Here is a 24112-nt window from a genome sequence, read left to right as displayed (position 1 = left end):
AATAAGGCCACACCACTTATTAAAACTCTCAAGACGCAAGTGTCTAACTCTCTTCCACTAGCTTAAGGAATTTAAACTAGTTGTCAAACTATTTCCTTATAATGTGACTACGAGGATTGGATCATCGAGCGCAGCGTTGCTCAATTTTTTTTCTTCAAGATAGAACAAAGACATCACAAAATCTCTACATGTACCGAGAGATAATCACACCTTGTTAAATTCCAAAATAACCCATGCAAATGGATATCACGTGGAACCTCACAATGATGAGAATATAATTGATTGCATCTTTTATAGTTTCTAATATATTTGGAAGGAAATATTTCTTAGAGAAACTAATGAGTTTTTGGTGAAATGTAAATCACTATAGTATTTGGATTATTGAATCCATATTGACTCCGACGATGAAATTTTGAGAATTGACTCATTTAGGCTTTGACATAACCATAAAGGCACTTTGGTTGTGACATGATGTTTCATTTTGAAAGGAATCATACGTACATAACTGTGTTTGAGTGGACAAGACAATGGGAAAAAGATTGACAGATGCGAAGTAACTGTATATCTCTCAATAAGTGTCCTCTAAAGTACTAGATGCACAACCCCCCTCCCCATTATGCTTTTAGGTAAGAAAGCATATCACTCATTTTTACAAACTCTTCAGTAGAACAGGATCGAGACCATCCTAAGATGCAAATAGTAAAAATTCCATATTACAAAGAAAACAAGGTGAAATTTAGAAAAATATTCATGCAGAATGCGGACCATTAAAGTGATTGATGGATATGGTGAATGTTTTGAAATTTTGGGCTAGTTGTAGTTCCCAAGATATTTGCGTTTGAAAACTCCTAGCACATGTTACACAATGCAAAGTGCAAAGGCTAACCACCCTTGTTAATGCTAGAGAATTTACATCAAAAGGACTTGATGAATATTGCATATTTAATAGGATCAATATGGAGCATCTTATACCCAATGGTCTCGCAGAGGCTACCATCAAAGGTTACAAATGGTGTTTAAGGAATAGGTTATGCGTACCAACCTACCTTTTATTTCTTTGGGGATATGCAATATTACGCGCATCTTTACTTAATTCGTTTTAGAACCCAATATTAGTCAACCTTTTCTGCGTACAGTTGGTAACTGAATTTAAGCCTGGCATATTTGTTCTTACGCATTTTTGGTTGCACTATATATGTGCCATTACAAGTCCACATCGTACTATGACGGGTCACGAAAATGATTAAGTACTTTTGTTGGATATTTACTCTCAACAATTATCCGCATTTTAAAACCTTTGGCAGGAGATATCTTACCGCTAGATTTGTGGTTTATCACTTTAGTGAGACAGTCTTCCCGTCGTTAGGGGGAGATAAGAAAAAGTATTTTCTAAGGGAACGACAGGAATTGTCGTGGTGTATTCCCACTGTGTCTCATATTGATTCTTGTACTCCACAAATGTAAATGTGAAGTGACAAAGAATAATCAATTTTCAGAATGTACACTGATGTCGCTAAAGTGAAAAGATCACACATACCAGCTGCAAATATCCCTGCAAGGTTAGAAATCCTCAGTATGGGGTACACCAAAGACTAAGGTGTTACAACTACACTTGATGGAAGTGTAGTTAAGTCCGTGGCTCCATAAAGGAAGATGGAGAGACCACCAGGTTCGATCAATGCTCACCTAGAAAGGAAGTAGATGAGTAAGGAATATCCTGATTTGTATCATTAATAAAATCATCTCATTTGATTGTCTCTGACTATGTCCATGAATCAATACTGGAGGACGCTCCGAAGTTTTGAATGATTCTAGAGAACAATGAAATCCTGACGGATTATGAGAATGCATATGAGTCAATCGAAGGATCATGCATGCACAATGATGATATAATCCATAAATAGTTGCTCCAGAAGTAGAGCACAATGAGATCGAACCATGCTTTATTTTGATTAATTCCAAATAAATAACATATTTGGCCTACACAATCCAGGTAGAACTTAGTTCTTTGGCAAATATACGGGTATTTAGTGTGGTAGTGCTAACCAACCAAGTGTAAAGCCTATTGTACATACATACATAATTAATTTGTCATAAATCATAATGAGAAGAAAGTAGTCTTAAAGTACAAAGACTCGCCTTGTGGCGCGAGGTTTCTCACAAAGCCCCGGAATTATTCTCTTGTAATAAACGTTATAGAGTTCCGCTACTTAGTTAGCTTGGTAATTTCAAAAGGACTTGAAATGCAGCATATGTATGTGGTTGTTACGTATCTCTGAAAGAATAAAGAGATAGAAGATATTTACAAAAGTATTTGATATACTTTTGGTGCCCAAATCAAATGACTCTAAACCACAGAGTGCGTTTACAGTTAGATAAAATGCTCACTTATAAACTCAAGCAGTCAGGCGGATGTGGTATACCCGTCTAAGTGGCTATTTGATTTGGAGGGGATAGACAAGTAAGTTATTTTTTCTTGCGTATTCACAAGAAAGTTCCTAATTTGGAATTATAGATATTTATGTCGACGGTACAAACATGATGAGTACTCTTGATGTAATAAGGGACCTTAAAAGCTATTTAAAATCCGAATTTAGGATGAAAAATCTAGGGAAAGCTCGACCAAGTATTGAGCTTGTGGGATTTTATTCCACCAGTTTGCATATGTCTAAAGTTGTCAGGCAATTTAACAAAGACATGCATCCTGATAGCACTCCCATGATTAGTCGAGGTTCAAATGTAAGTAAGTGACCATTTCGTCTAAAGGAATATGACGAATATGTATTGGGAGATGAAATTCCCATATCTAAGTACAATAGACGCATTATTGTACTTAGTATAATAATGTACTCGATTAAATTTTACATCCTCAGGGAACTTGTTAGCTAGATATAGCTCGGGGCCAACGCAACGTCATTGGAATGGTATAGTGAATGTAATCATGTACTTATAAGTAACCATTGACATAAAATTTCTTTATCCCTGCAAAGAAATAAAAAGGAATACTAACGAAAGTGCAATCCGAAGGTTGTTGATTATGAAAGAACAATAATATCTTCTCCAACGAAAGTAATCAGGGGGGGATATGGTAGACTATTTTCTAAGTCATTACCGATATTCAGTTCGAAAAGTATATGACTAAAAGAACTGTCTGGAACAACTCTGAAAGTAATCAGAGTGAGATGCCGACATCAGGGGGAGGATCCAAGGATATGATGTCGACATATTTTACTTCGAAATTGAAGTCATGTTGTACTCTTTTTCCCTTTGAACGAGAATAGTTTTTCCCAAGTTTTTTTTACTCGACAAGGTTTTTAGCGAAGCAACACTAAAAACATCAAATATGTTGAACGTTGAAGACATAAATATCGTCATTGATATTACTGAAAATATCTTGATCAAAGAAATGAAACACGATATTCTGTTAAGCAACGTAACTTCCAGAATCAACAACATGGTCTTATAAACATTCATATCACCAAAGTAAAGTGTGATAAGCTCCTTTTGATTGCATTAGACTAATGAAAATTGTCTGACAACAGGGGGAGCATCTAATGGTGTGTTGAAATATTTTCCTTCACCGAGGTTACTTTGTCCCACAGGGTTTTGTTGCTCGACAAGGTTTTTAATTAGACAACAACAAACATCGGGAATCAATTTCCCAAGTAAGGCTATTGTCTTTTCCAGAAGTATTTTCTGCCTAAGAAGTTGTAAAGCAACTAATAAACTTCAACGAAGCAAAGTGATCATTTGCGACGGATCACCTTTACTTGCATCTGTCACGTTGTACTCTTTCCCCTTCATCAAGGTTTTGTCCCACTGGGTTTTCCTTGTCAAGGTTTTAATGAGGCAACGTATATGCATCTAACTATGTTCTAAGTTTGATTAATATTGTACTCTTTTTCTTTAGTTCAGGTTTTGTCCCTCTGGGTTTTCCTGACGAAGTTTTAACGAGGCAATTAACTTAGACTCGTCGATCTTTGAAGATCGTATTGCATGTGATGAACTACATGTAAAGTACGAGACAACATGTGAAGTACTACATGTAAAGAGTTGTACCAAGGTTTTATCCCACTGGGTTTTTCCTTGTCAAAGTTTTAGTAAGGCAATTGATTTCGGTACAAGTCATCAAGGAGACAACGACATTCGAAGACCTACATTCGAACCACTATATGTGAAGCACTACATCTGGAGTTCCATTTTTGAACCGCACAAGGGGGAGTGTTAAAGGGCCCATGCCCATAAATGTGCGGTCCAAAATGGAAGTCTTTTGGGTTTCCCTTTTTCCATGTATATAAAGTATATTGTACCCATGTAACCAGAGAACTCTATGATCAATAAGAAATTCCTCTCCTTTTCTGCCTCTTTGTCTTGTTCTCGATGGTTTACTGCAACATTTTTTAAATTGTTTTCGCAATTTCCCGGTGTAATGATTAGGTGTTATCTTGTGTATGGGTGCACAAATTAACAAAATCCTCGAGATAATTAACTACAATGACACGTTTGGATGCACCATTGCTGCACCATCCATATACCTTGGCGAAGGTTTGCACAAACACGTAGGTCAGTGCAGATTTTCTTAGACTTTTGTCTTTTTCATTGACTTAATTCAACAAAAAAGTGGTCCGTCAACCATCCTTTTGTGTGTACAAAGTTTGGTCATCTGGTACCTTAAAAAATCGAAAATTCTGTATTAACCGAAATTTTGAACAAAGGCAGTTTTGCCCTCACATTGGGTGGGCCCAAAACAATACCTTCACAATGAGTGGGCCCAAAACTGTTTTCTCCCGTCGGCGGGACCCACCCACTGTAACGGTGTTGTTTTGCCCTTATTCAAAATCTCGGTTCATTATCAACCACCCTTGAAAAATACATCTTAAAGTCTGAACAGCTTTACCGATTATCACTGAACAAAGATTCTCACCGGACGATATTAAAACACGCGTGGCCAAGATATTAAACGACCATTCTCCTTGGTATGTGACAAATCAAAAACATTACTGTGAACTCCACCATTCCACGGAATCCTAAGTAATACAACTGAATTCCAAACAAATAAACCGGGAATACCCAGTCAATACGGACACCAAACGGCTACATTTACCCACTGCAAACAGTAACCTAACTACTGAACCAATTTCAACGGTCACATTTTTAATTTTGAAATCCAAACCCGTCTCTTTATTTATACCCGTCTTTTCTCTCATTATTTATACCTCGTCTCTTTTCATTTCATAATTTCATCTCTTCACTTCTAAAAAGTACTTTTCGCACTTTCTCTCTCTAGAATCACACTTTCTCTAAATCCATCGATTCATTTGCAATAACAATAGTAACACTGCACCATCATTAGTTAATCATCACAACTTTTAGTAACTCATCATGAATCGATCAGTTTTCATTATTTTGTTAGCATTGTGCGTGTTGGACTCTGCATTTGCACAATCACCAGCGTCATCCCCAAAACCATCACCAGCAACGACACCACCACCACCGCAATCTTCAACAACAGCACCACCACCACAAGCAGAATCTCATGTAACTCCACTACCATCTCCATCAAAAGCCCCATCTTCATCACCTCCTGTTGTCTCACCCCCACGTAAAATCTCTCCTGCACCATCCGCTGTTACTCCAACATCACCACCACCCCCAACACCCTCACCACCATCGACTCCTGTGGCTCCTGTTTCATCTCCACCATCACCTGCACCCAAATCATCACCACCGGCAGCGGAAGTTCCTGCAATTGCAGCGGTACCAGCGACTGCAGCAACACCAGCAGATTCACCCGTGACAATACCAACATCGGCTGCACCATCTTTGTCTCCAGATGCTTCAATGCCAATGAGTCCACTAAGTTCCGGTCCTTCATCGACTTTGGCTCCTGATACTGCAGAGAGTCCCAGTGAAAATGGGGCGATTTCAAACTCTAAATTCAACGCTGCCGGTGGACTAGTCATCGGGAGTATTTTGGCCGCATTGGTTCTTTAAACAAACTGCGCATTGTCACTGATTTAACCACGGCTATGTTGTTTTTCTTTTTGTTTCCTAGTTTAATTTTTGTCTGTTAGCTTTTAGAAGTTCTTTATTCATTCGTATGTGGTGAACATAATCTATCACTACTGATTCGAATCTAATTATATTCACTTCGTTATATTAATTTATTTCTTTTAATTTCATTCTGTGAATCTGTAATGTTTGTTAGAATTAGATTCTGTTTCAACACTTGCGATTTTTGCTCATTTCAAAACTCCACTCCGAGAAAACGTTAAAAAGTCTGCGTAAAAATGTGGACTCCGTAGAATCACGTGTTCCTAAGATTAAGATTTATATTGTGCCACGCGGCGAACCACAAAATATCCGTATCTGGCCAAGTATCATTTCGAGTGAACTTCCTAGGTTGAATCGTATGATTTCAGTTTCACTTATCCTAAAACAATGTAGTGCCGCGTCACATTCCAAATACCATTCTCCATCGTCCATATTTTGATGTGATTAATTTGTTTTATTGAACTACAAAAGTGTGATCAAATTAGACGATTGGGCTGGCCCTCCTATTATTTCTTACTAAAAAGTGTTAATGACCCAAACTCCTGCAAATGGAACCACAAATGTGTTTAAATCTTGCGATTCAGATTCAACAACGATTTTTCTAAGTCGACTTATTCTCAGAATCCATGCCGTCAATATTAGATTTTTGCAGTAAAAATATTTTATCAACCGCTAAAATGATTGCGCAGTAAAGTCATAAGCGAACTGTTAGTGTTATTTTTGTAATTCCCGTAGAAGCTAGGGATATTCTATTAACTGCTACTAATAAGAAAAAGGTCTCTCTGCCTTTTTCCATTTCTTCAAAAAAAAAAAAAAAAAAAAAAGTTCTGGTTTTTGATTGATCTGATCTGACTGTTCAAGATTAGATCAGATATTGAAGAATAAATGGCGGAAAAATGTTTAGTAAATAGTAGTTGTAATAGGAGTAGTAATAACAGTTTCAGTTTATACTGTTTTCAGAAGAGAACAACAATACAGAGCAGTTTTAGAAATGTTTCCACTATTACTTGTTCTTCATTCAAGAAGGGATTTTATATCCGGAATAATGTTTCTCCTAATCGAGCTTTTAAAAGGTATGTATTTGACTTCTTTTAAGTTTCAATTTAGGTTTCATTTATGAATTTTTATTTCAAATTTCTTGGGATAAATTTATGTGGTTGCATGTTGATGAAATGATATTGTAGAGTCTTGAAATGAAATGATTCGGAGAATATTGATTGTTTTGTTAGGAATTTCGTTTTATGAATTTTACTAATTGAGTAAGCTAAATGATTGAGTTGATAGGATTAGATAAATTCTTGCAACTGAATTGCAGGGATATACCAGTAAATGAAAGGTTGAGTCTAAAGGAAAATGATCAGAAATTCTTGTTAGGGTTGTTATTAATACCTTGGTAGCTTGAGAAATGTATGAGTTTCTTCAATGTAGAAATTCGCTGTAATTTAGAGTGTTTATGGTATATTAGGTCTGTAAGAGTAGTATCTTCAATAAGTTATCACTATCAGGCGTTGAAACACAATAGGGATTGATCACAATGAAGGAAACAACTATTATAATAACCAGTTGGGTTCTTTAACAGTTTCTTGTGTTAATATCGAAAATCTTATTTATCTCTTAAGGGTCTTTTCTTTCTTTTTTGTTGAATCCACAATTGGAGGATACTCTCACAAATTGGGGATACTCACGGTTATATGTGATTAAATTTTGGTTAAGGGGATTTTTTCTAGTGATGAAATGTCACTTCTGTTCCTAAAAAAGCTTAAAAAGCTTAGAAGTATCCCCTTCATAATTGTTGACTGCTCCTCGTAGTGTTAAAATTAGGAAGAGGAAGAGAATTTCGACAATCAAGAACTCAATCAAATGGATTTTGTGGGAACGTGAGTGATTCACATCCATTTTCATAGTGTTTTCATAATGCTTTGATCGAACTTTGTAGGTTTTAAAACAAACATTAGGTTAACTGATGAGCAGTCGGTATTGGTATGAGTTTGAAGACAATACCGACTATAACATTCGGTATTGATTTGTTTGGTGAATATAATACCGACTGTGTTAGTCGGCATTGGTTGTAAATTGCATTCAATACCGACTGAAGTGAACTATTGTTGACTGTTCTTTGCACCAATAGTGGCTGGGTTTTGCAACAACTTTGTGAAAGTTTCTTTCTCTGCCTTGACATTCTAAGTGTTAAAGTTTTTGGTATAATGCCTTACCCTCTTTTGAGAGATAATGGCCATATATATTATTATGATTTTGGTCAATTAAGGAGAATATCCTGTGACCGTAAATAAGGCAGAGTATCTTCTATTACACCCCCTTAGTCTGAGCGGGAGAGGAACAAACGTTAAGACTAGAACGAAAATTAATAAACAATTGTCTTGGAAGACCCTTAGTGAAGATATCAGCATATTGATGTTCGGAAGGGATGTGCAAGACACGAATATCACCAATACGAACCCGTTCACGAACAAAATGAATGTCAATCTCCACATGTTTTGTGCGTTGATGTTGGACCGGATCACCAGACATGTAGACAGCACTCACATTGTCACAATCAACCAGAGTGGCCCGCTGTAATGGCATATGTAACTCAAGAAGTAAATTTCGTAGCCAGGTCGTTTCAGCCACAGCATTAGCGACACCCCTGTATTCTGCTTCAGCGCTGGAGTGGGACACCGTTGCTTGACGTTTGGAAGAACAAGAGACAAGATTGTCTCCAAGAAAAATGCAGTAACCAGATGTTGATCGGCGTGAGTCAGGACAGCCCGCCCAATCAGCATCAGAATAGGCGGTGAGACCAGAGATATTCGAAACCGAGAGAGACAAACCATGATCAATAGTGCCCTGAAGGTATCGAATAATGCGCTTAATGGCTTGCATGTGTGGCTCCCTAGGGTCATGCATAAATAAACATACCTGCTGAACCGCATAAGATATATCCGGTCGAGTGAAAGTGAGGTATTGTAACGCTCCGGCCAGACTACGGTATAAAGTAGGATCCGAAAGTGCTGGTCCAGAAGTAGCACTGAGCTTAGAGTGCGTGTCGACCGGTGTTGCTACTGGATTGCAGTTCGTCATGGATGCACGAGCAATGATGTCCTTTGTGTAGAGTGACTGAGATAAAAACAACCCTGAGGAAGAACGAGAAGCAGTAATACCCAAAAAATGATGTAACGGGCCAAGATCAGTCATAGAAAATTCCAGTTTCATCAGGTCGATAAAACGGGCTAGTAGAGCATCAGTAGAGGCAGTGAGTATGATATCATCAACATATAGTAATAAGTATGCAGTTTCCCTGCCGGACCGGTAAATAAAGAGAGATGGATCACAAACACTACCCCGAAAACCACAACCTGTGATGAAAGTCGCAAACCTCTGGAACCACGCCCGAGGCGTCTGTTTGAGGCCATAAAGAGAACGACGAAGACGACAAACATAATCAGGTCGAGCGGGGTCAACAAATCCCGGAGGTTGATGCATATAAACTGTCTCAGACAAGTCCCCATGTAGGAAAGCATTCTTTACGTCCAATTGGTGAATCGGCCAAGATCTTGATGTGGCAATGCTGAGAACGGTACGAATGGTGGCAGGCTTAACAACCAGACTGAAAGTCTCAAAACAATCAACCCCAACCTGTTGAGATTTACCATTGGCAACAAGACGGGCTTTGTATCGCTGCAATGTACCATCTGCATTAAACTTGTGACGAAATAACCACATGGAACGAATAACATGAGATCCAATAGGTCGTGGTACTAGGTCCCAAGTGTTAGTTTTTAACATAGCAATAAACCCATCTAGCATGGCCTTGGTCCAGTTGGGATCCCTAAGAGCATAAAGGTGAGATTTTGGCAGATTGGAGATATGCTGTTGTGTCTGAACATTGAGATTCAATCGGTGAATGGGACGGAAGATTCCACGAGATGCACGAGTAACAGGGCGAGAGGAGTTGGCTGAAGTGCCAGGCTGAGGGAAGATGGAGGCGTGACCGCCTGGATAGTGCAGTCAGGCGCTGAAGTGTTGTGTCAGGCGCTGTTGCAGGTGCTGAAGTGTTGCTGTCAGGCTCTGTTGCAGTGACAGACGCACTGAAATGTTGCTGTCAGGAGCTGTGGGAGCTGACTGCTGCTGTGGGGGAATGTGGAGGTGAGGTGCTGTAGTGGAACGACGATGAGGAGGTGTGTAGGGCTGTATTGCAGGAGACGGTGTATGTGCAGTGGCGGAAGATGGTGGAGCAACGTCTGGGCGCTGCTGTGTAGTGGAAGAAGGAACTGACGTAGGCGGAAGGTGGCTGGACAGGGATGAGGAGATGTTGGGTAACGGAAACGAATGGGAAGGAGAGTGGAAGATGGTGTGGAGGGAGAGTCTTGACAGTTGATGAGAGTAGAGACATTTCTTGAATGGAAACACGTTTTCATCAAACGTCACATGACGAGATAAGATGATTTTGTTAGTGGCTAAGTCGAGACATCGATAGCCACGGTGATGAGTTGGAAAACCAAGAAAAACACACTTAGTGGAACGAGGAGAAAGCTTATGAGTAGTGGTAGCGGAAAGATTGGGAAGCAAAGGCAACCAAAAGTACGAATATGAGAGTACGTTGGTTGACGTTGATAGAGAATGGACACCGGAGAAGAGAAATTTAGGATTTTGGAAGGAAGAATGTTGTGGAGGTAGACGGCCATATGTAGGGAGTCGGCCCAATATTTGGGAGGGACAGATGCATGAGACATAAGCGTGCGAGTGATGTCATTGACACGACGAATCATTCGCTCAGCTTTGCCGTTTTGAGAGGAGGTATGAGGGCATGAGAAACGGAAAACTAACCCTTTTGTGAGAAAATCATGAAACGATGAGTTGTCGAATTCACGACCCATGTCACTGAAAAGATTTGATTTCACGTTCAAACTGAGTTTTAACGAAGAACGAAATTCCAAGAACTTGGTATAAACTGGGATTTTAATTTGAGAGGAAGATCCATAGATAATTTGTGAAGTCATCTAACAATATAAGATAGTAATTAAAACCAGTCTCAACATGCAATGGTGAGGTCCATAAGTCGCTATGAATGATATCAAAAGGAGCAAAAGTAACAGAATTTGATTCAAAAAATGGCAGACGAACATGTTTACTAACTTGACAAGAATGACAAAGTTTGGTAGACTGATTTTTATTACATTGAATTGAAGAGTTTGCACGTAAATTATCTAAGATAGCTTTCCCTGGGTGGCCAAGACGGCTGTGCCAAATGTCATGAGAGCACACGGCAAGGGATATAGGATGAGACAGAGACGATGTTGAAGGTGATACGGCAGAAGCAGTAATAGGATAAAGCTCCCCGGAACTGTTACATCGAAGGAGAATCTTCCTCGAATTCAAATCCTTCACAGAAAAACCAGGGCAAATTCAACAGACACATGATTATCAGTGGTGAATTTACGAACAGAAACCAAGTTTTTGATTATGTCGGGAGCAACAAGAGTATCTTTGAGCTTTAGGGTGCGGGACGAAATATCTATGAACTTGGTACCAGAGGCAGTGACTGGAATACTGTGACCATTGCCAATTAAGATGGAATGAATATTACTAGTATTAAAAACAGTATTCAAAGTACCTGAATCCGCAGTGAGATGCGATGTGGCACCGGTATACATATAGAAAGCGTCGTCAGGTGAGTATAAACCTGTACGCTTCGGCAATGTCACTGGGTTGAAGATATTCCGTGGATGGAGTTAGATATGCCTGTGCACGTCCAACGCCAGAGGTTCGACCGCGTGACTGACTAGTACGTCCACGGCCTTGGAAGGAACCGCGGCTGGAAGGTGGCTGCCAATGTGTTGCCGGAGGTGCTGTAGGGTACGGACAAGGTGGCACTGTCCATTGTGGTGGACAGTGGATGTTGTACGTAGGATGAGGTGCACCGTAGAGCTGGTAGGGGGGCGGAGGTGTTGGCAACAGGGGCGGTTCGGTGGCTGGAGCAGATGAGCGATGGCCACCGCGTCTGGCATGACCACCACGCTGTGAGCGCTGGTTGTTGCGGTCTGTGGGTGGAGCTGCAGCGGCAAGAGCAGTAGGTGCAGACTGAGATTGCTGTTGGGAGCATCGAATCTCTTCGGTACGCAGCTGGGATCGAGCGGCATCAAACGTCGGCATTGATTGTTGGATAAAAGAGGCTACCGTGTTGTATTCCTCCGGAAGGTCGTTGACAAGTTGAATCACAAGGCGTTTATCATCCATGGGAAAGTCAAGATCAAGTAATCGATCGGACAGGGATTTGAGCTTATCGCAGTAATCATCAATACTAGTGCAATCAATAAACTTAAGATTGACAAACTTACGTTCAAGAGTCGCAGCGCGGTTACCTTTGTTGTCTTGAAAGAGTTTCTTGAGATGATTCCAAAGCTCTTTAGCAGTTTTGCCAGATTTTAGGACGGTGAGCATTAAATCCTTGGCCATGGTGGAGAACATCCATTGACGACAGAGAGCGTCGAGTTGGAGCACGGTGTCGGCGTCAACATATGGGGGGGTTTGTCTCCATTGATGAGAAAAAGAAGGCGATGAGCCTGAAGATGGAGTTCAAACAGAAAAACCCAAGATGAGTATTCATCCTGTTTGATGTCTAGGATAATAGGGATTAGGGTTTTGATGTTGTTGATAGCAAACGCCGGATGGACTGTCTTTTTATCTCCTGCCATTGTTGATTTTGGTGAAGAAGAAAAAGAGGATCGGCTATTAGGTAGATACCATGTTAGAGTTTTTGGTATAATGCCTTACCCTCTTTTGAGAGATAATGGCCATATATATTATTATGATTTTGGTCAATTAAGGAGAATATCCTGTGACCGTAAATAAGGCAGAGTATCTTCTATTACTAAGTTATTGCTGTTGTGATTGTTGGACCCTCCATTTGATGTGGTTAAATCATAAACTATTTTTCCTTTACGAATTTTACTTCGAATCTACCACAAACACAAACTTTGAACTTCTGAGCCTAATGACGGTCACTAGTATCATTCCGTAAGTGGATGAGCAATTAAGTAGCCATTCTACTGGGGTAATGAAAATGTTTGTACAGATGGATCAAGGCTTTGAATTTCAGGCTTTCAACCCTGCAATTGGAGATAAATTTTTGTATTTCAGGCTTTGAATTCTTTATGTTGGTTTCGTTACAGTTTACAACGAAAGCTTTTCTTTGAAGAGCTTAATCTTTTGGGTTTGTCAGTATGGAAAATGATCCTGAAACAGTGCTTTTGGCTTTCTCAAAGTTCTAAAATGTTTCTGTTTTCTTTTTCTATTCGAATTGCCAATTATTCTTCTAACACACTTGGGGGATATCTAAGGGTGATATAGTCAGTACCAATATTTTTTGGATAAGGGGTTTATCAAATTACTTCATAATGTTTTTATTTTATTTTTTTGAGTATCCCCCAATTTGTGGTGGTATCCCCCAATTGTGGGTTCTTTTTGTTCTACTTCTTTCTTTCCTTTTATTATTATTATTATTATTATTATTATTATTATTATTATTATTATTAACTATTATTATAAATCAATATCAAAATCAACATTACAAGGGATGGTGGGCAACCTAGCAACAAGCTGGGCACCGACACCTTTTTGAATAACGATCCCTAATCTATGAAAAAGAGAATTGCCCATCTTGAAATTGGCATCATGTCGTGCCATGCAATTCCTTATTCTCTTCAAAAAAAATTACAAAATCCTTACCAAGCTCACTAAAAATTCCTTATTATTATTATTATATTATTGGATGGATATTATTACATGAAACTAGTTGGAAGCCTAACAAGTTAAACTCCAACGACATACTATTACATTAATTGAACAGGTTGCTGTGCTAATCTACCAGCGAGCCTCATGGATAATCTAGCCAATATTATTATTATTATTATTATTTTTCCCTTCTATTCGATTCTCATATCTGCAGCATGGCTTACCAAGAGAAATCCAGGTTTATAATATTGGAGTCTTCGAAGCGTAAGAAAGTCCCTCTTTTTGTGATGATGCCAGAAGATACATTCGGGATTGATACCTCTGGAAATGCAAAGATAAAGAAGTAAGCTTTCAATCTTTTTGCATGTTTGAGATAGTTGTCATCTTTACTATTTTTCCACTAGAATTTAATATGTTTCGATGGGTGAGAGAATACATGGGAACTACATTATTCATTAGTTTCCCATTTTTACCTTATCACTAACAGCAGAAATGTTCTTGCATTAGAGAATTGATAGTACTTTTCGTGTTCTGTGTTTCGAGGTTGTGAGAATAAAAGCTTGTATTCGTTTCCCTTTTTTAATTTTAGAATCAGAGCCATAGCTGCGTCTCTTAAAGCACTCAAGTTGGCAGGCGTGCACGGAATTACAGTCGAAGTATGGTGGGGAATTGTAGAGCGTTCTTCTCCATCTGAATATAACTGGCAAGTTTATGAGGAGCTGTTCAAGCTGATATCTGACTCAGGATTGAAGTTACATGTCGCATTGTCTTTCCACGCAAACATGCATTTAACAACTAATGGGAAACAAGGTGTCAGTTTGCCATTGTGGATTATGGAGGTAAAAATTTTAACGCTTCCTGCTATAACATGACTGCAGTTTCTTAAATTTGATGTGTAATAACTTAGTTGGAGATCCTTTCATTTAATATATTCTCCCTGTTTCTTAATTACGGATTTCTTTTACTTGTATACCATGCAAAGATAACAACAATTATATCCATAAAAAGACATTTATGATTCTTCCTATGTTCTTTCCAAAATTGAAAGGAGGAGTGCCTCATTGTCATTTCTCTTTCAGATTGGCCGTCTTAATAACGATATATACTACCGAGACCGGCATGGATTCTCAAATCATGACTATCTTACACTAGGTGTGGATCGTGTTCCTATATTTTGTGGTCGGACTGCCCTACAATGTTACGAGGACTTTATGTTGAGTTTCAAAAACAAATTTGAGCACCTTATGGGAAGTATAATCAAAGAAATAAGCGTTGGCCTTGGTCCTTCTGGTGAATTGAGGTACCCTGCACATCCCTCTAATGATGGAAGGTGGAGATTTCCTGGAATTGGTGAATTCCAGTGCTATGATAAGTACATGTAAGCACCCTCCCAATCTTTATTAGCAGTGTGCTTGCAGCAGCAACTAATTATTATGTTGCTTTTTTCATTTACTTTTCAAGATTTCTTTTCTGATTAGGATGGAAGACTTGGAATTGGTTGCATGCATTGAGGGAAAACCTGAGTGGGGATGCAAGGGACCGGAAAATGCTGGTTGTTACAATAGTGTTCCTGATGGGGTCCCGTTCTTTGAATATGGGCCGGAAAGCTATGTTTCAGATTATGGGCAATTTTTTCTCGTGCGTATACATGGCATTACTTTCATTGAGATATTAGCATATTGCAAATAAAATTATGCTCGTCGGTGAAATTCAAAAACTTCATAGGCGAGTGTCATCTTTTTGTAGGAGTGGTACAGTGGGAAACTTCTCCGCCATGCGGATGTAATTCTTGAAAAAGCTGCAAAGATGTTGGAGAAATATCAAAATGACGGTCCAGATTCTGTTTTGCTGGTTGCTAAAATTGCTGTAGTATACTGGTGGTACTATACAGGCTCACATCCAGCTGAGCTTACAGCAGGGTACTACAACACTCCTCTGAGGGATGGTTATGATCCTCTAGCGTTGATGCTATCTCGTCATGGAGCTGCTTTACGCGTCTCGTGAGTCATCTATACTGGAACCTTGTCATCATTTTTTTTTCTTTTCTCTGTCTTCCGTATATAGCCTTGATAACATGCAGGTGAACACCAGATAAAAAATCAAATTATTATACTGAAGGAAAAATAAAATAGTATAAACAAACAAATAAACTGTCTAAAATATGTAACCTGTGATCATGCAAATAAACATACTTTGTTAGTAATCTAAAGGATCACAAGCGCTTGGTAAGGATACACTTATGTGCCCCATGATGAGTCAGATGGGTAGATATATGTTTACATTGTCTAGTAGGCTATGGAGCCATTTTTTCAGATCGACTCCGTTCGTGCATAATTTGATACTTGTAATGATCCATCGATGTTCCTCTCATATTTGACTCTTATACACAACATGTTCACAGTTCTACACCACTCCTAGATGGATGAAAGCCTTTTAACTAGTCCAATCTATTAAACAATTGTCGAACAAGGTATCCTTGTTAATGCTTATCTTGTTTCATATTTTGCTTGTAGATGCTTTGAAATGAATGACCATGACATGCCACGTGGGTATCATTGCGGTCCCGAAGGTTTACTGCGGCAGGTAAAGGCCCTGTTGCAAAGAAAACTTGTAGTTGAGCTTTTTATTTTTCTTAGAACTTATCTTCCCCTGATCATTCTCAAATAGCATCTTTTAGGTGACAGAATATAATTGGTTATACGGGATTTGGTTCTAGGTATATAACCACTTCTGTTTGAACAATGATCCAATGAACCATTGTGGTCCGGATGGCCTTTTTGCTGTCCGATGTGTTTAAGCCATCAGGGTTAACGTTAGACAAAACTTAACTCTTGTTGGAGTATTTTGATCTTGTTGGAGTATTTTGATCTCAGCTCGTGTCTTTCGCTACACATGCTTCCATCAATTCTCGCGTTCTAACTTCCTCTCTCAAATCTCCAGATATGGACTGTGTCGAAGGAAAGACTAGTACAGTTGACAGGTCAAAATGAAACTGAAATCTTCGATACGGTATAAATCGTTGTTTTGTTGTTTTTTCTCAGCTTCGTTGAAAAGAGTCTTTCTTCCTTCGAGGTTTTAGATTCCAGCATGGGGGTATCTAACCGTTACTGTTGTTTACTATTGCAGCAAGGTTTAATGCAAATAATTGCAAACTGTTACAATCCACACAGAGCAGGTGTAAAATCATTTACGTATTCTAGGATGAACGCCAAGGTATTCATTCCTGAAAATTGGAACAACTTTTCCCGCTTTGTAAGACATATGAACTTAGAGTAAAGCTGCTGCCAGTGCCGCTACATACAGTAACACGCTCCCCACTTGATTCCATAATTTTTCTTCGGAGAACGAAGCAATGATTTTTCTGTCCCTTGCATTTTTACAAAGGGTGAAAAACAGAAGCCAAATGTAACTACTAAAAGTACTTCGTTAGCATTGAGCATCATATTCTGACAGAGAAAAGTATATTACTTGTAATTCTTTTGACCTATGTATATATCTTTTTCATGTAGTACACTTGTGGGGTTTGTTATTTTTCTTTTAATGTTTTTTTGCAAGTTAAAATATCATTCAAAAAGCTAACCTAGGGGGTTAGCAACCTTGCATCTGACCGAGTAGAGTCCGAAAATGCTTCTCGTCCCCATGGAACCCCACCTCACATAACACCGAATAATGGCCCCCCTGCATTTCCCCGCCCCACCAATCTAATGAAATCAATGGCCGAAAACAACGCCACCTAATGGGGGATAAATATGGGGATATGTAGCACTTCTGAGTAGTCATCTAAGGAGTAGAGTCATCTAATGTCAGAATGTATCTGGCATTTGATACATCTACTTCCAAAGCTTCGATGATATAAAAAGGAGGATAGTTTAGTAGTTGTTTGAAATACATCTACTTCCAAAGCTTCAATGATACTTTGAAAAGTTCTAGATTCCATTGCAAGAAGGTTAGCTGAATTGTTGGCAATTTTTGGGATATAGAAAAAACCAAAAAAATTATGGCAATGGCTAATCTCATACTTTACTTCATCCATAATAGGTTGATGCTGCCAAAAAAATAGAGGAAGGGTTCCCATTCAAATAGTCAAACAGGTTCTTGCAGTCGCCTTCTATGCTGAAGTCCTTTAATCCTTTTGCTCTCGCCCATTTTGCTGTGTGAAGAAGTCCTATTGCCTCTGCCTCTTCTGGAGATGCTGCTATGAACGGTCCCGCCCGGCCTTGCTCAAAAGTCCCTCGTTACGCAAGATTATATGACATAACCTGCTGGACTATCCAAAGATAACCAAGATGTATCGTAATTAAGTTTATGTTGTAAGCTATTTGGTAATTTCCAGATTGACCTGTGATGTTCGCTGTGTCTAATTGGTCCCCTAGGATCAATAGGCTTAATATTGTTCCAATAACATAAATGCCTTTGTATTTCTAGTGCTAATTGAGAGCTAGATTTATATTTTTTTTTTCAAAAATTCTGTCACATATTTCCTTCCAGATGAACCAGATTTTTGTCATGATAATCTCAATTGGTAAAGTTTTGCTAGGTTGATTCATCCATGCTTTACAAATATCTAGAAAAGAAGTAATATTACTAAATTGTAATTCTACTGGGTTTGGGTTAAGAGCCCAAACAGATTGAGCAAAGGGACAGTGAAACAGAATGTGTTCTAGAGTTCCATTAATATCACATCCTAGAGGGCATTTTGGAGAGATGTCATTCATGAATCTAGCTAGTTTGAAATTAGTAGAAACTGCATCTTGAAGGCATTTCCAGGTGAAGAGTTTAATTCGCTGAGATAAATTTAGAGTCCACAAATCTTTCCAGAAGGTATCAGATAGATCTAGGTTATGAATATTGATAGCATTTTCTGTTAATTTCCGGTACATAGATTTCACTGAGAAGTCTCATAAATTGGTTAGCAGCCATCTGAGTTTATCTGGTTTGAAATCTTCCTTCCTATCAATGGCTATTCTGATTTTACAAATTTTTTCTGCTATATAATTAGGAAAGATGGATTGGGTAAGGTTAATATTCCACTTTTTAGTGATCTGATCAATAAGATCTGCCACAAATGTTAAATGAGTGTTTCTTGTGTTCCTTAAATACTGTAAACTGAAATCTAGATTTGGTATCCATTTTTCCTCCCAAATGTTTATGCTATGCCCATCTCCTACTTCCCAAATGCTATTCTGTTCTATTAGTTGGATCCCTTTATTGATACATTTCCAGATCCAGGAACTAGTAGAATTGGATTTTGATCTAAAAGCCGAAGTTTTTCTAAAATATTTTGGTTTAAGTTGATTAACCCATAAGGCCTTAGGTTCAGTTAAAAGTCTCCAAGTTAATTTTGCTATCATTGCTAAATTGAATTTATGAGCATTTCTAAAACCTAATCCTCCTTTCTTAAGAGGTTTACATAGACAAGCATAGGATTTGGGATAATATCCTTTCCTATTAGTTTCTTTCCCCCACCAAAAGTCTCTTTGCAATGCATCAATAGATTTTGTAATTTTAACAGGGAGAACAAAACAACCCATCTGGTAAGTGGCCATATTGGCTAAAACTGCTTTATTAAGAACCATTTTACTAGGTTGAACTAAGAGTTTTCCTATCCATCCTTGAATTTTTTGCTCCATTTTGTCTATTACTCATTCAAAGAGCTTAATTTTAGATTTATCTATGAAGAGGGGTACACCTAGATAAGAATCTTTTAAGTCTATTTTTTTAAAGGAGTCTTGAGATCATTCTTTGGTGTTTGGGATGAACTTTTTGACTAAAGAAAACTCCAGATTTGTCAAAGTTAATTATTTGACCCGAGGCTTTGCTGAAGGTTTCTAATATTTAAATAATAAAATTACATTCATTAAGGTCTGCTCTAATGAACAGAAGACAAACATCAGCAAAAAAAAAGATGGGATATAGGGCTATTTTTTGGTGTTATCTTGACACCATGAATAGCTTTCTCATTTTCCTTAATCAATAATTGTCTAGAAAGAATTTCCACACAAATAATGAATAAATAGGGTGATAGAGGATCTCCCTGTCTAAGACCTCTATAGGGTTTGAAGAATTCACCAGGATTACTGTTAAGGAGAATTGATATGGAAGATGTGTAAATGCACTGGAAGATTAAATTACAGAAAGTTTGATTAAAACCAAAAGCTTTGAGAGCTGACATTAAGAATTCCCAGCTAACTCTATTAAAGGCTTTTGATATGTCAATTTTGATTCTCATACCCCCATGTTTAACCTTTTTCTTTTTGAAAGTGTAGGATCAGAATCTCGCAACAATTATGTCTTAGCGAAATTATCAATGGTACAATACAATAGTGTCGCAGAACAATTTCAGAAACGACGTCAGCAAGGATCATGAGAAAGATGTGATAGTCCTGCGAAAATTAGAGAGCTTGCGAAATTAACATTTGTAAGGTTGCGAGAATGTCGCAATCCATATCCGAAAATAAAGGACAGATTAGCTGTCATCCACTATGTATTTGTTTATAAATAGTCATTTGAGTTGTAAAGGGAGAGAGATCTTTTTTGAGTAAGAAACAAGTAAATAGGAGAGAGAAAGTTCATAGCAAAGATTATTATTGACTTCTTTATCTTTCTTGTAAGAATATTCAAAAATTAATCAATAAAATTAAGAGTGTAAACCTAAAAATGAGCTGATCAACAATGAAATCATATGAGGGGTGTAGTGTAGGATTTCCTGCAACTACAGAAAGAATGAATAATTTCCTGTGTTATGATAATATTGTCAGAAATTTGTCTCTTAGACAGGAAAGCTGCTTGAAAGGGGATATTATGGAGTCTAGATGAGGTTTAATTCTATTGACCAGTAATTTTGAAATTATTTTATAGACTGTGTTACAAAGTCCAATTGGTTTGAATTGACTAGGGTTCTTAGGATGCCTAGTTTTAGGAATGAGGAAGAGAAAGGTTTTATTGAGGTCGGGATTAAGTTCACGTATTTGAAAGAAATGTTTAATAGTCAAAGTGACTTGATCTCTCACAATATCCCAATTTTATTAGAAAAATCTAGCTGGAAAGCCATCAGGGCCTGGAGGTTTATTAGGTTTAAGACTTTTCAAAGTCTTCAAAATTTCCTCTTTGGATGGTATTTGGGTTAAAATTTCATTATCTTCCTCAGGTACACAGGCATGTATCTGTTGGAAAATAGTAGTGTCTTGGGATAGGTTTGAAGGATTAGATGTGAAAAGATTATTAAAGTAATCAGCTAAGATATTTTTCATTTCTATTCTATCAAAGGTTATATCATTGTTATTGTTTAATAGGCGTTCTATCGTATTCCATTTTCTTCTTTTCAAAGTTTTTGTATGAAAGTATTTTGTGTTTTTTTCACCTAATGTAACTAGATTGTCTCTGGATTGTTGTTTTTTTATCTCTTCTTGAGTGATATAGAGCTTCCCTGATTTGTTTAGGTTTTCCTAAATTTTATCTTCTTTGTTTAGCAAGAAAGGGGAGTTATTGATTATGTCTATCTGATTTAGTATCTTTTTGATGTTTTTTGAAGGCAACCCAAAGATATTTATTTTCCGAAAAGTAAGTTGTGTGCCTAGAGAATAAAGATTAGAGACCAAGTCTACAGAAGGGTTATCACTATTCTCATTGTTCCAAGAGTTTTTTATTGTTTGAACACAAGTATCTTCCTTTTGCCATGTATCATAATATTTTAAGTTATATTCAAAGATATCTGAATTAGTATCAAGGGTTAAGGCTATGAGACTATGATGCGATCCTACTGCCACTAAATGAGTTAGTTTGGCTCTAGGAAATTGCGAGTTCCGATCTGTATTAGAGACAACTCTATCTAATCTCTCTTAAATATTAGATGAACATGTTCTGTGATTATTCCAAGTAAACTCATAACCTGTGAAGTCCAAGTCTAGAAGACCAGCATTATCTAGAATATGTTTATAATAAGCACAATCATCTCGTTTAAAGGGTAGGCCTCCTTGTTTTTCTGATTGATCAAAGATCATATTCATATCTCCTATAAGAATCCATGGTAGGTTTTGTGAGTTAACTTGATCTGCTATTACACTAAGATAGTCCCAGACAATATTTCTGTTTGCAGGATATGGACTACCATAGAAACATGTTAATAACCATTTCCTTGACTCAGAGTTGGTTTGAATCAGAATATTAATCATATTTATATTCCATTGGGTTATCCCAAAATGAAATACATATATCCATGCCACAGCTAATCCTCCTGCTAAACCAATGGGATTGACTATATGAATGCTTGAGTAATCCTTAAGAAGAGATTTCACTAAATGAGGTTGTGATTTTGTCTCAGAAAGGAAGAGAATTTTAGGTTTGTCAGTATTGATTAATTTATGCAAGTGATTTTGTGTGAAAGGGTTACCACAACCCTGAATATTCCATCCTATTAATTTCATAATTGATATGGATATAAATCAGTAGTTTAGAGGGTACTAATTGATATGAATTCTAAGAAGTTGAAGCTAAAATTGACTATAATTTAAAAGCAGAATCAAGCAATTAAGTAAGGTAAAGGAATAAGCTAACAATATAATAAGAGATTTATAGAGTGGATGCTATGCTAACTAATAAAAGAAAACTTGTAAATTAAAAACTGTAAGTTTAGTGAAGTACCCGTGTCTCCTCCTGTTGCTGTGAAGGGGTAAAAATCAGGGAATGGAATTAGGGTATAACCTTTAGATATAGATTCACGTTCAAATATATTGGACCCATATTGATCAATTTGTAAAATTTCTTCATCCAAAGAAGAAATATAACCAATGTGTTCAGAAGATGTTGAAGAAAGGAAATCTGAAACCGTAATTTTAAAAGCCGATTTTGGGTGAATGATCGGCGTTTGAAAGGAAGACGCAATGATGATTTTGGTATCAATATTAGGAGAAACGAGAATTGCTGAAGATGAAGAAGATGAGGATAAAATGGAATTAGAGGAAACCAAGGAATCCCTAATATTTTCAGAAGATGAGAATGAAAGTCTTCTGTTCACTGATATTCGGGATGGGATTTTATCCTGCTGAACCGGGTTAATGATATCTTGAAGAAGACCGACCTCATTTTGAAGAAGCGATTCAGACAAATTTGCAACTTCCAAGACTCTGAAGGTCTCTGAGTTAGCAGATTGGAATGAGTCGTTTTCCAATTCAGGTAAAGTATAAAACTCTCAGCAGCTGTAAAAGGGAAAGTTCTTTTACCAAGCACCGAAGTGGATACCTGCGTCATATCCTCATCTATAACAAATGGACCTAAGCCTTCATATGTAAGAGGTTGAGAAATATTTTCTTCATGCACATAGGTTCTAAAGATATCATGAAAAGTTTCACGAGCTCCTGGTTGGTTAAGATATGTTTCTACTGGAACTAGCTTTCCAGTACTATCAAAATTGTCTTTAGGGTTCCAGATTTGTATTAGTTGATCATTCAACCAGTTCATATCATCACTTGGACCTGGAGAATTTACTGAAATATCATAGATATCTTCAAGTGGTCGACCTTTAAGAATAACACATGTATCAACTTTGTGACTAAAGCGCAAACAATGACTACAAACTTTGGAAGGAAGATTGAGATAGTTGAAGTAAATGGAGGTCACATGGTATCTTCTCACTTTAACAAGAAGATGATCTATAAGTGGCTTTTCTATGTTCACCCAGATTAAAACTCTTGGTAGACAATCTGACGACAAAATTTCAGAACCTAAGCATACTTTGGATACTTGACCTATCTTACTAGCAATTAAACCAAGCATTTCATGACTTCTGTGTTCATGTTTGGCATTCAAGATAGAGGCCAAAATCGGGATTTTTTTAACATTGTCATTAGAGATACTCATTCCTTGATAAGTCGTAGTAGCATCTAGGACATTACCAAATGGGTACCAAGGTTCATTTGTAGAAATCCATTTGAAATCCTCTTCGGTATGAAAAGTGATGATGAAGAGGTTAGGGTCTACTTCCCTAATTTGAAATCATAAGTTTGCTCCCCAGAAATTATTTAAAGCACCCTTGACTTCTAATTGTTTTAGAGTAACCGTGGAGAATGCTCTTCCTATGATGTTGTTTGGTTTAATGCCATAATCTCTAACATATTCTGATGGTGTTGGAAGCGATCCTATGTTACTATGGTTGGATAAACGCTGAGCTAAAGATAAACCACTGAGATGTTTATAGAGATTCATCTGCTTTCTCATTAGAAGCATAGAAAGAAAGACACTAGAAGGAAAGGATACTAGAAAAGCGTGGAAGTTGATTAAGAGATTGGGATATGCAAAAGAGTAGGAATACGAATATATATAGAGGAAAAAT

General features: G+C 37.6%; 2 protein-coding genes across 3 annotated transcripts; one reads left to right on the top strand and one right to left on the bottom strand.

The window, feature by feature from the left end:
- Positions 1 to 5534: 5534 nt before the first annotated feature.
- On the bottom strand, positions 5535 to 5963 carry LOC113351242 (circumsporozoite protein-like). The gene has a single exon (XM_026595265.1). The coding sequence runs from the start codon at positions 5961 to 5963 to the stop codon at positions 5535 to 5537; it is 429 nt and encodes a 142-aa protein (XP_026451050.1).
- Positions 5964 to 6855: 892 nt separating this feature from the next.
- LOC113302096 (inactive beta-amylase 4, chloroplastic-like) lies at positions 6856 to 17298 on the top strand. Of its 2 annotated transcripts, none has more exons than XM_026550952.1 (9): positions 6856 to 7127; positions 14024 to 14128; positions 14375 to 14624; positions 14865 to 15163; positions 15264 to 15423; positions 15532 to 15785; positions 16299 to 16368; positions 16726 to 16794; positions 16912 to 17298. In XM_026550952.1, exons 1-9 carry the CDS (start codon positions 6940 to 6942, stop codon positions 17059 to 17061), a joined length of 1545 nt encoding a protein of 514 aa, XP_026406737.1. In that variant the 5' UTR covers positions 6856 to 6939; the 3' UTR covers positions 17062 to 17298. The 2 variants fall into 2 exon arrangements, with proteins under 2 accessions (XP_026406737.1, XP_026406729.1); XM_026550944.1 differs by having other exon boundaries at positions 14000 to 14128.
- The last annotated feature ends 6814 nt before the right edge of the window (positions 17299 to 24112 follow it).

Source organism: Papaver somniferum, chromosome 1 (assembly GCF_003573695.1).
Source record: "Papaver somniferum cultivar HN1 chromosome 1, ASM357369v1, whole genome shotgun sequence".
In the NCBI taxonomy this organism is placed as follows: domain Eukaryota; kingdom Viridiplantae; phylum Streptophyta; class Magnoliopsida; order Ranunculales; family Papaveraceae; genus Papaver; species Papaver somniferum.
This window is presented reverse-complemented; position numbering and strand designations above follow the sequence as displayed.